A 15,368-nucleotide genomic window follows, 5' to 3' on the forward strand; every position below is an offset into this window, starting at 1 on the left:
AAGGGGTCCCCCCCCCCAGCCACCCAAGGGCCAGGGGTGAAGCCCGAGGCTTTCCCCCCCCCATCCAATGGGCTGCGGATGGGGAGGCTGATAGCCTTTGTTGTAAAAGAAAAGATATTGTTTTTAGTAGCAGTACTACAAGGCCCAGCAAGCCTCCCCCGCATGCTGGTACTTGGAGAACCACAAGTACCAGCATGCGACGGAAAAACGGGCCCGCTGGTACCTGTAGTAGTAGTACTACTACTAAAAAAATACCCAAAAAAAGACAAGACACACACACCGTGAAAGTATAATTTTATTACATACATACACACATACATACATACTTACCTTAAGTTCCCACGCAGGTCGGTCCTCTTCTCCAGTAGAATCCAAGGGGTACCTGTTGAAGAAATTATACTCACGAGATCCAGGGGTCCAGGCTCCTCGGGAAATCCAGGGGTAATCCACGTACTTGAAAAAAAAAAAAAACGGTGTCCCGACCACGAACTGAAAGGGGACCCATGTTTGCACATGGGTCACCTTTCCACGAATGCCAGAAACCCACTCTGACTTCTGTCTAAGTGGGTTTCTTCAGCCAATCAGGGAGCGCCACGTTGTAGCACTCTCCTGATCAGCTGTGTGGTCCTGTCCTCACTGACAGGCAGCACACGGCAGTGTTACAATGTAGCGCCTATGCGCTACATTGTAACCAATGATGGGAACTTTCTGCTCAGCGGTGACGTCACTTTAGGTCAACCGCAGGGCAGAAAGTTCCCATCATTGGTTACAATGTAGCGCATAGGCGCTACATTGTAACACTGCCGTGTGCTGCCTGTCAGTGAGGACAGGACCACACAGCTGATCAGGAGAGTGCTACAACGTGGCGCTCCCTGATTGGCTGAAGAAACCCACTTAGACAGAAGTCAAAGTGGGTTTCTGGCATTCGTGGAAAGGTGACCCATGTGCAAACATGGGTCCCCTTTCAGTTCGTGGTCGGGACACCGTTTTTTTTTTTTTTTTTCAAGTACGTGGATTACCCCTGGATTTCCCGAGGAGCCTGGACCCCTGGATCTCGTGAGTATAATTTCTTCAACAGGTACCCCTTGGATTCTACTGGAGAAGAGGACCGACCTGCGTGGGAACTTAAGGTAAGTATGTATGTATGTGTGTATGTATGTAATAAAATTATACTTTCACGGTGTGTGTGTCTTGTCTTTTTTTGAGTATTTTTTTAGTAGTAGTACTACAGGTACCAGCGGGCCCGTTTTTCCGTCGCATGCTGGTACTTGTGGTTCTCCAAGTACCAGCATGCGGGGGAGGCTTGCTGGGCCTTGTAGTACTGCTACTAAAAACAATATCTTTTCTTTTACAACAAAGGCTATCAGCCTCCCCATCCGCAGCCCATTGGATGGGGGGGGGACAGCCTCGGGCTTCACCCCTGGCCCTTGGGTGGCTGGGGGGGGGGGGGGACCCCTTGATTGAAGGGGTCCCCACTCCCCCAGGGTACCCCGGCCAGGAGTGACTAGTTGGATTTTTGATGCCACGGCCGCAGGGCACTATATAAAAGTGACCCCCGGCTGTGGCATTATCTGTCCAGCTAGTGGAGCCCGGTGCTGGTTTTAAAAATACGGGGGACCCCTACTCTTTTTGTCCCCCGTATTTTTGGGACCAGGACCAGGCGCAGAGCCCGATGCTGGTTGCTTAAATATGGGGGAACCCCTGTCATTTTTTTCCCCCCATATTTCTGCAACCAGGATCGGCTCAAAGAGCCCGAGGCTGGTTATGCTTAGGAGGGGGGACCCCACGCAATTTTTTTTGAAAAAATAAGCACTTTCCCACCCCTTCCCACTGATATACATGCACGGATCTCATGGATCCGTGCATGCCTATCCAATCACGAATAAAAAAAAAAGGTCTGTTTTTTTTTTTTAGCACTTTTTTACGAGTTGTAATTTTTCACGGCAGTGTTTGTTTGTTTTTTGCTTTGCACTTCTTAGTAAATGACCGAGATTCATACTTAAACAGCCGCGTTTTGACCGATGGTGTATTCATTCGTAATTTTTTACTTGGACTTGCAAAAAATTACGAATGCCCTCATCTCTGCCGTGATTAGTGTTTAGTAAATTACCGAGATGACACTTTGATGAAAAAACGGCATCTCGGTCAAAATCGGGAGCTTAGTAAATTTCCCCCTACGTGTGTTAACACCAAACTAACCTGTCATACAGTTTAGAGAGACAGCATCATCAGCCGATTTCTAGTTGTAACAAACATTGGTCGCAAACGCAGCTCAGGAAATCCAGACTGTAAATTATTGTTAGTACTTAGGACCTCGCCAGCACTGAGTGTTAGCAGAGGAGAGAGAGTTTGAGCGGCACTGGAGTTAATGAGAGGAAAAGTGTAAGAGGACCTTCTGAACTGTTCCCTTATCCACAACTTAACCGCCACTCAGGGAGTTGCAAGGAAAAGTGGTCACAGCTCACCTGTCAGTTTCGATACTTACCATGTAGCTAGGATTTTCCCCCTTGAATTAAAGTTACGCAGGTAGCGGCCAGGAGAAAGCATCCCTTTCTCACTTAGAGACTATTGGCCAATGCCCTTATTCCTATTGGAACAGACAGCATAAGGTACCCAACGTGCACCACCATTGATCTATTCAGCTGAACTTTAGAATGTAAGCTCTCACGAGCAGGGCCCTCTTCCCTCATGTGCTTACCCTTTTCTTACTTTAATAATCTTCAGCTGCACCAAATCCAGCAGTCTTCTGCCACCTGATACTTATTCCAGTGTCATCTGCTATGTTTATTTACCCTGTACTTGTCCTATATTGTCGTCAACTGTAAGTTGCTGTTTTCCTGTTTGATTATTTGTTTATGTACTCTGTAATTGGGCGCTGCGGAACCCTTGTGGCGCCATATAAATAAAGGATAATAATAATAACTGTGGGGGTTGGAAGTATTGGGGAGCATAAAAGTGACTAAGAAAAGTTTTATGCCATTGCCTTAGTTATTCGAGGGTTAATTGGTTAGTTTAAAAGGGTCCTCTGTATACATTGCTAGTGAATCGTTATTGTGTGAGCACTCTACCTGTGAAAGTTGCTAATTGAAGTGTTCCTTACAGAACCGTACATTTCAGTCACTGCTGTTATAGTAAAGTCACGGTGATGCAGTTTAATTAATTGCGCTTAGTACTTTGCAGCAAGAACGAATCTGGAGGCCATCGATTCCAGTATAATAAAACCTCTATTGTTCATGCATGTATAATTTATTGTCAAATGTTGTAAGCTAATAATAATGTCCTAGAGGAAGTTTAGAGAGTACCCATAGGTTCCCCAGTATAGACTTCTTCTTCTTACCTGTCCGCGGATCAGCGACCCAGCCTGTGGAGGAGAAAAAAGAAAAGGTATCAATTACCATCCATCTCTGTAACACCTACCTGGTCATCACACTGGGATTTAGCTGAGAGCTGGTAGCTTGCTGATACTGGACTGCTTTGTATTATTTTACTGGATTTTTCAGATTTTCACAAATATTTTTCATGAACTCAATCGAAATGACATAACAGGAAGGAGGTTCCTATTTGGTTAATTCCCCTACCTCTACTTTCTGCAGCTTAACAAATGGTACAGATGGCTTGACAATTGTTGTCAGTATTTGGGTAAAAATAATTCTACACGTAAGTGGTGGCTGTTTTTGGCTTTATGCACTGGCATGTAGCCTTCTTTTTATCACAGGCAAGAACTGCTGCTACTGGTGGCCAACTTACACAAACAACATCCTCATCGTCAACATCTTCATCAGCGTCAGTTGCACAAATGTCCCCTTCATCTTGTTGCACATCCCCTCAATTTCTGTGTCACCATCTTTACTTGTACTGCTCATCCCCACATGTTCAGAGGGTGCAGAAATGGTAGGAGGTTCTCTGAGTGCAATGTCACAAATATCAGACACACATACACACACTCTCTTTCTCTCTCTCCTCTACCTAGCATAATGTATATAAGATGACTAACGGACGCTACTGTGCAGGGTAATGTGACTAACCGAAGCAACTGTGCGGGGTAATGTGACTAATGGTCGCTACTGTGTTGTATAATGTGACTGGCGGACGCTACTGTGTGGGGTAATGTGATGGGCAGTCGGCTACTATCCGGGGTAATGTGAATAATGGTTGCTACTGTGTTGCATAATGTGACTGCTGCTACTGTACGGTGTAATGTGGGCAGACACTACTGTATGGGAAATGTGACTGACGGACACTACTGTGTGGTGTAATATGACTGACGGATGCTACTGTGAGGTGTAATATGACTGGTGGATGCTACTGTGTGGTGTAATGTGACTGATGGACGCTACCGTGCAGTGTAATGTGACTAATGGACGTTACTGTTCAGTGTAATGCGACTAACGGAAGACACTGTGTGGTGTAATGTGACTAACGGATGCTAAGGTGTGATGTAATTTAAGTGATGAATGAAACTGTGCGGTGTAATGTGTATTGGTACTATTCTGTGGCCACACCTCATCCCCATAACGCCATGTCCCTACATTTTTGACACGCACTGTGGCGCACACTGCCCTATTTTAAATGTGTGTGTGGGGGGGGAGGCACCAATTCTGTTTTTGGCACAGGGCACCAAAGTGTCTAGTTACGGCTCTGATCCCTACGATCTCATCATCACAGCCCTCCGAATTCATCTTCCCTCAATGCTACAGCAACCCTGATAATCTCATCCACATCTCTCCTGCAAACTCTTTCCCTCTCTCCTGTGCCCTCTGGAATGCTAGCCCTAGCCATGACCTTTTCATCTCCAACTCTCTGAATCTCCAAGCCATTACAGAAACTTGGATTTTCTTCTCTGACACCATTTCTCCCACTGCTTTCTCCACTGGTGGCTTCACATTCACACACACCCCAGCCCGGGAGTAGACATGTTGGTTGTGTTGGGGTCCTACTATCCTCCGGGTACTCCTACCAGCTCACACCCCCAGAACAGTCCCTTACATTCTCTACATTTGAGGTCCATGCAATATGCTTCTTCCAACCTGTTTACCTTTGAGTAGCTGCCATTTACCATCCCCCTGGCATTCCCACAAAATTCCTCGATCACTTTTCTTCCTGGTTCACTCACTTTGTCTCTTCAGATATTCCCTCCATTATCTTAAGTGGTTTCAACATCCCAATGAATATCCTCACATAATGCTATATATCATTGCTTGGTCTCCACCAGTGGACCTCCTCACCCTCCTATGTGAATGGGAACTCACTTGAGCTGGTTGGTCTTCACTCAGTATTGTGACATTTCTGACTTCTCCCACTCCCCATTCCCCCCCTCTGACCATTAGCAGCTCTCTTTTAACTTAGCATTCTCTGCTTCTCCACCTCTACCTCCTAAGACTACCATCAGTAAAAATAACATTGATTCCTTCAACACAGTTTCCTTATCCTCCCTGTTTGACTTGCTTCTCTCTCCTATTCTCTCTTCCCTGTCCTGAACAAGCCACTTCCCTATACAATGCCTCCCCTGCTTCTGCTCTTGACTTTGTTGCTCCAAAAACCACTATTTACCCTCACAGATCAACACCACAACACTGGCATTCCAAATTCTGCAAAAATGTTCATGTACCACCGGGCACCAATGGAGGAAATCAAGCTCTAAATTTGTTATCTTCCTACAGTACTTGACGACCCCTTCCCCTCCTCATCCATCTCACCAACTCTGACGTATTTTTCCCCTGTATCTGGAGATGAAGTAATGGCTTCATCCAGTCCTCCTCCCTCCACCTCCCCACTAGAGCCTATCCTTTCCCGCCTCCTCTGTTATCTCTCTCATTCTGACGGTTCCCTTCTTGCCCACCTCTTCAATCTCTCCCTCTCATCAGGCACTTTTTCCGTCTGCCTTCAAGCATGCCCTTCTCTCCTCTATTCTTAAAAAACCTACTCTTAAACCTAACACTCTCTCCATCTACCAACCTACAGCTCTTCTCCCTTTTGCCTCCAAACTCCTTGAGGGTACTGTCTACAATCGCCTTACTGGCTTTCTTTTCTCCCACTCCCTGATTGACCTATTTCGGTTCTCTCCACTCCACTGAAACTGCCCTCACAAAAGTCTGCAATGACCTCCATGATGCCAAATCCAAGGGCCATTATTCTCTGCTTTATTCTCCTTGACCTCTCTGCTGCTTTTGACACTGTAGACCTCCCTATCCCCCTGCAAATCCTTCACTTCATTGATCTGCATGATAATGCCCTCTCCTGGCTGTCCTCCTGCCTCTCTGACCACTCCTTCCCTGTTTCCTCTCGTGATAGCACCTCTCTTTAACTTCCCCTAACAGTAGGTGTCCCTCAAGGTTCTGTTCTTTGACCTCTCCTGTTCTCTCTATGTACATCTTCTTTTAGGTGAGCTCATTCACTCTTTCAACTTCCAAATTTACCTTTCCTCCCCTGACCCCCCCCCCCCCCTCTTCTCAATGATATCTATAGCTGTTTCTCTGCTATCTGTTCTTGTATGTCCCAGTTCTTTCTTAAATGTAACATGTCTAAGACTAAACTGGTCATCTTCCCACCCTCCTGCATAACCTCACCTCCCACAATTTCACTCTCTATTGATGGCACATCTATCTCCTCTAGCCCTCAAGAATAGTGTCCTGGAATTATCCTTGACTCCTCCCTCTTCTTCAAACCACACATTTAGTGCCTCTCACAGTCCTTCCATTTCCATCTCAAAAATATTTACAAGATCAGACCCTTTCTCACCCTGTATACTACTAAGACCCTCATCCATTCACTGATCATCTCCAGATTGGATTACTGTAATCTCCTCCTATCTAGCCTCCCTGACAAATTCCTCTATCCACTCAAATCTATCCTCGGTGCTGCTACCCAGCTCATCTTCCTCTCCAAACGTATTAATTCCACCTCCGCTCTCTTATTAGCCCTTCACTTGCTCCTCTTCCCCTTCCATATCCAATTCAAGCTTCTTGCATTTAGGGGGTAATTCCAAGTTGATCGCAGCAGGAATTTTGTTAGCAGTTGGGCAAAACCATGGCCCTCATTCCGAGTTGATCGGTCGCAAGGCGAATTTAGCAGAGTTACACACGCTAAGCCGCCGCCTACTGGGAGTGAATCTTAGCTTCTTAAAATTGCGACCGATGTATTCGCAATATTGCGATTACTAACTACTTAGCAGTTTCAGAGTAGCTTCAGACTTACTCTGCCTGTGCGATCAGTTCAGTGCTTGTCGTTCCTGGTTGACGTCACAAACACACCCAGCGTTCGCCCAGGCACTCCCACCGTTTCTCCGGCCACTCCTGCGTTTTTTCCGGAAACGGTAGCGTTTTCAGCCACACGCCCCTGAAACGCCGTGTTTCCGCCCAGTAACACCCATTTCCTGTCAATCACATTACGATCGCCGGAGCGAAGAAAAAGCCGTGAGTAAAAATACTTTCTTCATAGTAAAGTTACTTGGCGCAGTCGCAGTGCGAACTTTGCGCATGCGTACTAAGCGGATTTTCACTGCGATGCGATGAAAAATACAGAGCGAACAACTCGGAATGAGGGCCAATGTGCACTGCAGGGGGGGCAGATATAACGTGCAGAGAGAGTTAGATTTGGGTGTGGTGTGTTCAATCTGCAATCTAAATTGCAGTGTAAAAATAAAGCAGCCAGTATTTACCCTGCACAGAAACAAAATAACCCACCCAAATCTTACTCTCTCTACTAAAAGGTGAATTTGTTAATATTCTGCATGCTACCACTTTAACTACTTAACTGGCATGGTAAGATCACATGCACCCACGCAACCCCACTGTGCTTTTCAGTTTCTGACAAGGAGATCCGTTCTGCTGATGTGCATAATATAATATTTAAATATGTTAAAATATACTTTTGAAACTTTATTGAATTAAAAAAAACAATTTTATTAATGGGTTTGAAGGGAAAATTGTCAGTTAAGTGGTTAAGGAAATTGTGTCAAGTGTGAAATTCAACTAAATAGCACCTAACTCCATGAAATCCTGTGTGTATATGTTTCTTGTACCAAAACGTCTAACACGTTTTCTGTTAGTTTTAATATGTAAATCAATAGTATAGTAAATATTCTTAATAAATTCCTATTGCTAAAACAGATTTTAATTATATTTTTCTGTTTCTTAGGGAATGGAGATTGTCCAGACAATGAACAGTGATCCAGGCCTTGCTGTTGGTGAGAATTGTTGTCACCTTTAGTTTCCAACATACTGTATACAGTATAAGCAGTTCACATTACACTTTAATCTTGTGCTATTAATACATTAAAGGGCTCATTATATGCACATATGAGCTCTGTTTGGGCTTTCGCTAATTTGTTAGAGCCCAATAATTATAATATTTAAATTTAGAAAATCCAAATACAGTTTAATGGAATATTAATGGTCACATGTAAACTATCTAAAAATCAATAAAACTTGTGTTACTGTATATGCATCCATTAAAACATAACACTATTTCAATAAACCTGTCATACAACTCATACTGTTTGTCTGTAGATATAAAACAATGGCATACACTATATAAAAAGCTACTAAATATCTGTATAGTATTGTCTTTCCATGTACTGGATTCTTAGATATTCGTTTATGGAAGTGGTAGCAGACCAAAGAGATCATTTGTTCCCATGCAGGACAAAGGAAAAATGTATAGTTCTTTTACGATATCTAGGATGTCCTAACTTACCTGTGTGTCATGTTTACATTGGGAAACTTGCTGGTGAAGTGATGCTTCCTTCTGGTATTATTCCGTCTCTGGAGAGCAGGAGACTCTTTTTCTTTATCCTCCAGAGCTGGTTGACCATGAACTGTTGTGTCTATGACAAGAGTTTTCCAGATGCAGTCCTCAAGGCACTCTAACGGTCTAGATTTTAATAGAATATCCATGGCTGAGCACAGATGGTTAATTCTAATTGATTGTGGTACTAAGTAAGTCACCTGTACCCAAGCTTGGTTATCTTTAAAACCTGGACTGTTGCGGTGCCTTGAGTACCGAGTTTGAGAACCTCTGGGTTATGAGAGATGCTAATCTGCCACTACGCAGCTTCCACTGGTTGGCCACTAAATAGCATACAGAAGCGGGGGCTAGGTCAGTACGGTGTCAGTGTTCCGATTCCCGACACCCGCCCGGTATTCCCACTTGGTTGGTGGGACCACGGAAGGTGCCACCGGGCCCGATGCGTGGCGAGCGCAATGAGCCCGTGAAGGGACTTTCTAACTCTGGCAGACGAGATGCCGCTGTCGGTATAGTAACAGCCGGTATCCCATCTGCCAGGATATCGTATGTATCCCAAATAGACACCCCATTTGCAAAGCTAACATACAGTACAGGCTAATTATGTTTCAACCTGGAAATTTAAGAGCCTTCAGGATGAATATAGCCATCTGCTATCTTTGATTTTTGCTTGCTCACATCTATAAAACAATAACATCTATAAACGGGAGGTAGTTACGTGACCAGTGGTCAGGAGACCGCCGGTCACAATACGGACACTGGAATCCCGCCCCCTTACAGTCCCGACAGTCTGCATGCTGACTAACAGAGACTATTCCCACTCAGGGGTGTCCACAACACCCATAGAGTGGGAATATAACCTCGCCACCGAGCCAGCAAGGGTCTTCGTTGCCCCCCCCCCCCCCCCACCCCCAGCCAGGCATCTACAAGCCGGGATCCCGACGTCGGTATGGTGACTGGCGGTCTCCTGAATGCCGGTTACGCATACCTGTTATTCTTGGTAATGATCATGAATAATGAATATGAATTTTCTAAACATTGCATCAAATATTTAAAAAATAACTTCTCACATGAACACAACTTTTCCCAACAATAACGTATTTCCATAGTTATGTTTTAGTAACATTTCCTGTTTGTATTGTCTGTGTAGGTTACACAGCATTTAATGGAGTGGACTTTGAAGGGACATTTCATGTTAATACAGAAACAGATGATGATTATGCTGGATTTATATTTGGCTATCAGGACAGCTCGAGCTTCTATTCTGTGATGTGGAAACAGATGGAACAAACATATTGGCAGGCAAACCCCTTCCGAGCAGTGGCTGAACCTGGCATCCAGCTAAAGGTAAAACAGGAAAGTAATGTAAAATCTGTTTTCTGATTGAAGTCTCCAGGGGCACAAATGTATCTACAGTATATGATCGCATGTCTGGAAGTTTTAATTTAAAATCTGTTGAGGATTTGAGGGTTGTTATTATTTTATGTGCTTTCATATTAACTTAACGTGTTTATTTTAATGTTCACTACTGAGTTTAAATACTGCACAGATGGAGCATATTCCCGCGAGCCCCTAAGTTATGGTGAATGCAGTTGATTGTACGTAAAATAGTAGGTCTATCCATTCCACCGAATGACATTGAGCATACGCTTAGAAAGGAAAGGCACGGTTGACGCTTTATTTGACTCTAGCCCAGTTGTGACATTTGTCTAAGATGAATGGAACACATATCTTATTTTCTCTTTCTCCAAGAACTGTTTGTTCTGTTCAACATATTATTGATTTGTGTAAGTACATATTTCAGTTATCCTAATCCTGTTCATAAATCATCTTAATTCCATACCTATATGTGCACAAGACCATAAAACCAAATAAGGTATGTAACAATAGATGAGAATAATAGGGGACTAGGATACAGCTACCTACAGTACAGCTACTTTTGCACCTGCGCATTGAAAAGAGCTCAGCATAAAGTTACATTTTAAGATATAAATACATTGAAAGCAATGCAAACATCATTTATTGTTTTACAACAGGCTATTAAATCAACAACAGGTCCTGGTGAGCAGCTCAGGAATTCCTTGTGGCACACTGGGGACACAGTTAACCAAGTCAAACTGTTATGGAAGGATCCCAGAAATGTGGGATGGAAGGATAAGACATCATACCGCTGGTTCCTACAGCACAGACCCTCAGTGGGATACATTAGGTATGTATATTATAGCTAAATATAATATATGTTGGTGATGTATAGTGATTACTCTGACCATTCAAGCAGCATTTCTTACTGTCAGAGGTTAGCACAGTACCACAGTATGGGGGTCATTACGACCCGTTCGCACACAGCGGTTCATCGCTGAGGTGCGAACGGGTTCGGACTGCGCCTGCGCGCCGCCCGCAATGTGCACACACATCGTTGCCCGTCGACGGTCGTTGCTAGGCAGCGCCACCGCCAGTGGAAAAAGTGATCGCAGCAGCGATCGCAAGAAAACTGACAGGCAGGAGGCGTTCTGGGGCGTCAACTGACCGTTTTCCAGGCATGGTGAGGTGAACGCAGGCGTGTCCAGGCGTTTGGAGGGCGGAAGTCTGACATCAATTCCGGGACCTTTGTCGCTGGATCCGTCGCACAGAGTAAGTCTCACCCTGGTCTTGTTTTGCAGGAAACTTTTTTAGCATAGAAGGCCTGCACAAGCGATCGCAGCCCTGCTATGCTAAAATATGCTCCCCCATAGGCGGCGTCAAGTTGATCGCACGAGCAGCAAAAAGTTGCTACGTGCGATCAAATCGGAATGACCCCCTATGTCTCCAGTAGTTGACCAGGCAAAAAACAGAAGGATAAAAGGATTGGCAGCTGTTTCTAATGTCGCTCACAGCAATTTACTAAGCATCAACTCATCATCCTGTTGGAATATAATTAGGCTGTGTACTCATTGACTATTAGACAACAGGTGACTAACCTGTTATTGAAGCTATCAGAGTTTAGAAGGTAAGAAGCACCTGTAGCTTTAAGCCCAAGGAGTTCAATCTCTTCCTTATCATGTATAGGACCTGAACAAGTTACAATGATCAGATGTTGTAAAGTGGCATTGCGCATTGGACAACAGCGCCTATACTGTCTATTATGGGCCAAAGTGACTATAGATAATACTGGGCAATAGGGATTGTGACCAATAGACAAAAACATGCATATACAGTAGATATACACACATAATCTCTCCAATTAGCCTCTGATATAGTGTTGCTTTTTATTATAAGGATCTGTGTTTCTCCATGTCCATGCATTAGATAGGTTAGGGAGTGAAAAGTAAGGGACTGTTAGAGTAAATAGGATGTCCATAAATAACAATATTTTATAATGCTCGTCCAGGCGAAAAACTGCACTTTTTGGCTGTTTATAGGTCGAATTTACATTCGACCTATTCAATGCCCGTGACGTTTTTTCGACTAGAGGAAAAAACTGTCACGGACAAAAACCACATGGATTGGCGAATTTGCCGCCGATCCACATGTTTTGGCGAATTTGCAGGTGTTCGCCCATTTTTGGGTCCATTTTTGACCATGCTGATTTGTCCACAAAAAAAACGAAAAGGCATGGGTGAAAGGTGACTCCAAAATGGGCGAAAACGCCCACAATTGAATACACTAATGTTGAATTAGTGCCGCTTTTTTCGGCTAGCCGAAGAAAACGGCACTAAATGAATACGCCCCTTATTATTAATCTGGGCTTCCTTCCCTTATATCCAAATTCAATCTAATTAAGGGAGACATGTACTAAGCAGTGATAAAAGTGGAGAAGTAAGCCAATGGAGAAGTTGTCCATGGCAACCAATCAGCTGCTCTGTATACTTTTATACAGTAGTATGCAAATTATAAATGTTACTTAAATGCTGATTGGTTGCCATGAGCAACTTCGCCGCTCTTTTCACTGCTTAGTACATATCCCTCTAAGGGAGCTGGGGGTATATAGAGCAAATACTTTTCTTTATAGAGAGGTGGACAGGCCTCTGAAGAAGACACATCCTGCAAAGCCACCAGAAGTGGTATTAGCAGTTCTCACTGCAAATTAAATAAACTCCTCTATAGGGGGGACTCACCTGGCCGAATATGCGCGGCAGCTGCCGTGCTTTACAGCAGTGGGATCTCGCTCAAAAATGTTCACTGTCCCATAGGGTAGTGAGCACTTTTAAGCGATTTGGTGTGCAAATCAGCCAGGCCAAGGGTGTAAGTCGGGCTGCCATTGCCGGTGTTTAAATACAGCAGCAATTTGCACCCTTCGCCATCAATTCATTTTCCCCCATTAGTGTCTAACGGCAAGACTACGGAGAGACATTTTAGTTTGTTTATATAAGAAACTGAGTTTATCTAAAGCTTGTCTTCATTGGACAAAAGCTGCTGATCAAAGTCCTTCAAATTAATCAAATGATTATTGAGTCTGCTTAGCAAAAATTAACTGATACACAGTTCCTTGTTAGGTTTTGGAATGACTGTTATATTGGACTGTGTCAGAGTTAAATTTCACTCCCTGAATATGTAATCCCCCAAGTCGGTGCCAGAACATGACACTGCGTGTGGCGTACTTGCAATGAAACAGGTACAGAGTATGGTCAGAGAAGCAGGCCTGTAGCTAAATTCTCAGACACAATGACCGACAACAGTTTATCTTCAAAAACAGATTCTCAATTGATTAGAATGAATGAGCGGTACACTTGCTGATTTTTGGTGCAGTTACCAATTCTAAACAGGATTATAACAAAACTACTGTATGTAATTAATCAGCTTTAGTAAAACAGTTCCGCACATGGAGGTTATTGTGGTACTTGTAGTGCATCAGCTTAGGTTTGAGCAAGGCATCTATGCTGAAAAGAACACCACACCACTGTTGCTGTTTTGCCAACCTGAGACCGGATGTACTGGGCTCCTCCTTGCACTGTAGATGCTCCCAGGATCCCTCAGTACCATCCAGCGGCTGCGGAGACAGCTTTCCCGTAAGCCTGAGTCTTTACTATGTGTTTTTCTTTTCTTGCCTGAGGCCAGGGGCGTATCTAGTAATTGGCCAGGATGGTACTCGCTAGGGGCGCCAGCTGAGGAGGGGCGCAATCCATTGGTGCCACCCGTGGCCAGTAGGTAGATTCACTTTTAGATGCAGCAGCTATCCCCTCACCCCCCGTGTAGTTCTTCACCAGCAGGGATGCCCAGTAACGATCACAGCATGCAGCAGTGGCAGCCACTGTAATTGGCGCGGGGTCCGGCACCGCACCGAACTACAATCAAGAAACTCTACATAAATTACACCTCCCAGCAGCCCGTGCTGCAAGGAGCTCCCGGCAGCATGGGCTGCTGGGAGGTGTAGTTTATGTAGAGTTTCTTGTTTGTGTGTGGTGCAGTGCCGGACGCCGGTGCCAATTACAGTGGCATTTGCTGCTGCATGGTGTGATAGTTACTGGGCATCCCTGCTGGTGAGGAACTACACAGGGGGTGGGGGGATAGCTGCTGCCTCTAAAAGTGAATCTACCTAAAAGTGCTGCCTCTAATAGCAAAATCAATATGAGACATGTGTATCTGGCACTGTGGGGGCATATGTATGTCTGGCACTACAAGGGCATACGTGCATTTGGCACTATGAGGGCATACGTGTGTCTGGCACTGTGGGAACATATGTGTCTGACACTGGGAGCATACAGTACGTGTGTCTGGCACTGTGGGAGCATATGTGTGTCTGGCGCTGTGGGGGCATTATGTGTATCTGGCACTGTAGGGACAGTATGTATATATTGCACTGTGGGGCATATGTGTATCTTGCACTATGCTGGGGACATTATGTGCATCTGGCACTATACTGGAACGTTATGTGTATCTGACACTATACTGAGGACATTATGTATAAGGAGCACTACTGTGTAAGGCTGGTAATTGTGTGTGTGCATGTGTAGGGGGGTCATTATATACTTCTTGTTTGATATCATAATATAAAATTGTGAGGCCACACCCACTTTCCCAGGAGCGCATGTGCCTCATATATATTTTTATATATATATATATATATCAATATATAGGCACTACTGTGTGGCATATTGTGTATATGGGGTACTACTGTGTGTATAATCGGACTCATATATACAGCCCTGCCTGTGGCCTCCAAGAATTCCCGCACGAGTCCTCACTGATAACTATCCAGGGTACTCGATGCCTGGGTCTTCTTTGGGTCTTAGTGCTGGCTCAACACAGCTGGTATCCTCTTACTGTGGCAGCTCTCTGTGTCTGTGCCACAGCTGCTGACCCCATACCTTTCCTGCTGTCTCCATCTTCCTGGCCTCTGGGCATCCCCTCTCTTCTGCCAGTCCACACTGTACCCCTGCTTGCTACATGGTGAAACTGCTCCACAGGTCCATTCCCATCTGCTTGACCCCCCTCTTGCTCCTTGGCTGCCTCCCTTATTCCTATCTTCTCGGTCTCTGTCACCTAATACCCCTTTTACACTCGCATGAAAATCCCGGGATATTGCACGTGAACGCAATGTGTTTTTTTGGGGGGGAAATCATAAAAAATTAAACCAAAGATCAATGGTGGAATACAAAATAAAAATGTAATTCACCAAACATGTTGTGCTGATTCGTAAACACTACTGT

The 15,368-nt window shown here is 44.6% G+C and overlaps 1 protein-coding gene across 3 annotated transcripts in view; it reads left to right on the forward strand.

Moving 5' to 3' along the window:
• The window catches only part of COMP (cartilage oligomeric matrix protein), a 284,919-nt gene that overhangs the window by 187,718 nt on the left and 81,833 nt on the right, over nt 1-15,368 (forward strand). For all 3 annotated transcript variants that reach the window (XM_063914764.1, XM_063914765.1, XM_063914766.1), the window contains 3 exons: nt 8,137-8,185; nt 9,893-10,089; nt 10,779-10,951. In XM_063914764.1, coding sequence (XP_063770834.1) covers nt 8,137-8,185; nt 9,893-10,089; nt 10,779-10,951 — 419 coding nt within the window. The remainder of the gene's footprint in view (nt 1-8,136; nt 8,186-9,892; nt 10,090-10,778; nt 10,952-15,368) is intronic.

The sequence above is a fragment of the Pseudophryne corroboree genome, chromosome 1, assembly GCF_028390025.1.
Source record: "Pseudophryne corroboree isolate aPseCor3 chromosome 1, aPseCor3.hap2, whole genome shotgun sequence".
Classification (NCBI taxonomy): Eukaryota; Metazoa; Chordata; class Amphibia; order Anura; family Myobatrachidae; genus Pseudophryne; species Pseudophryne corroboree.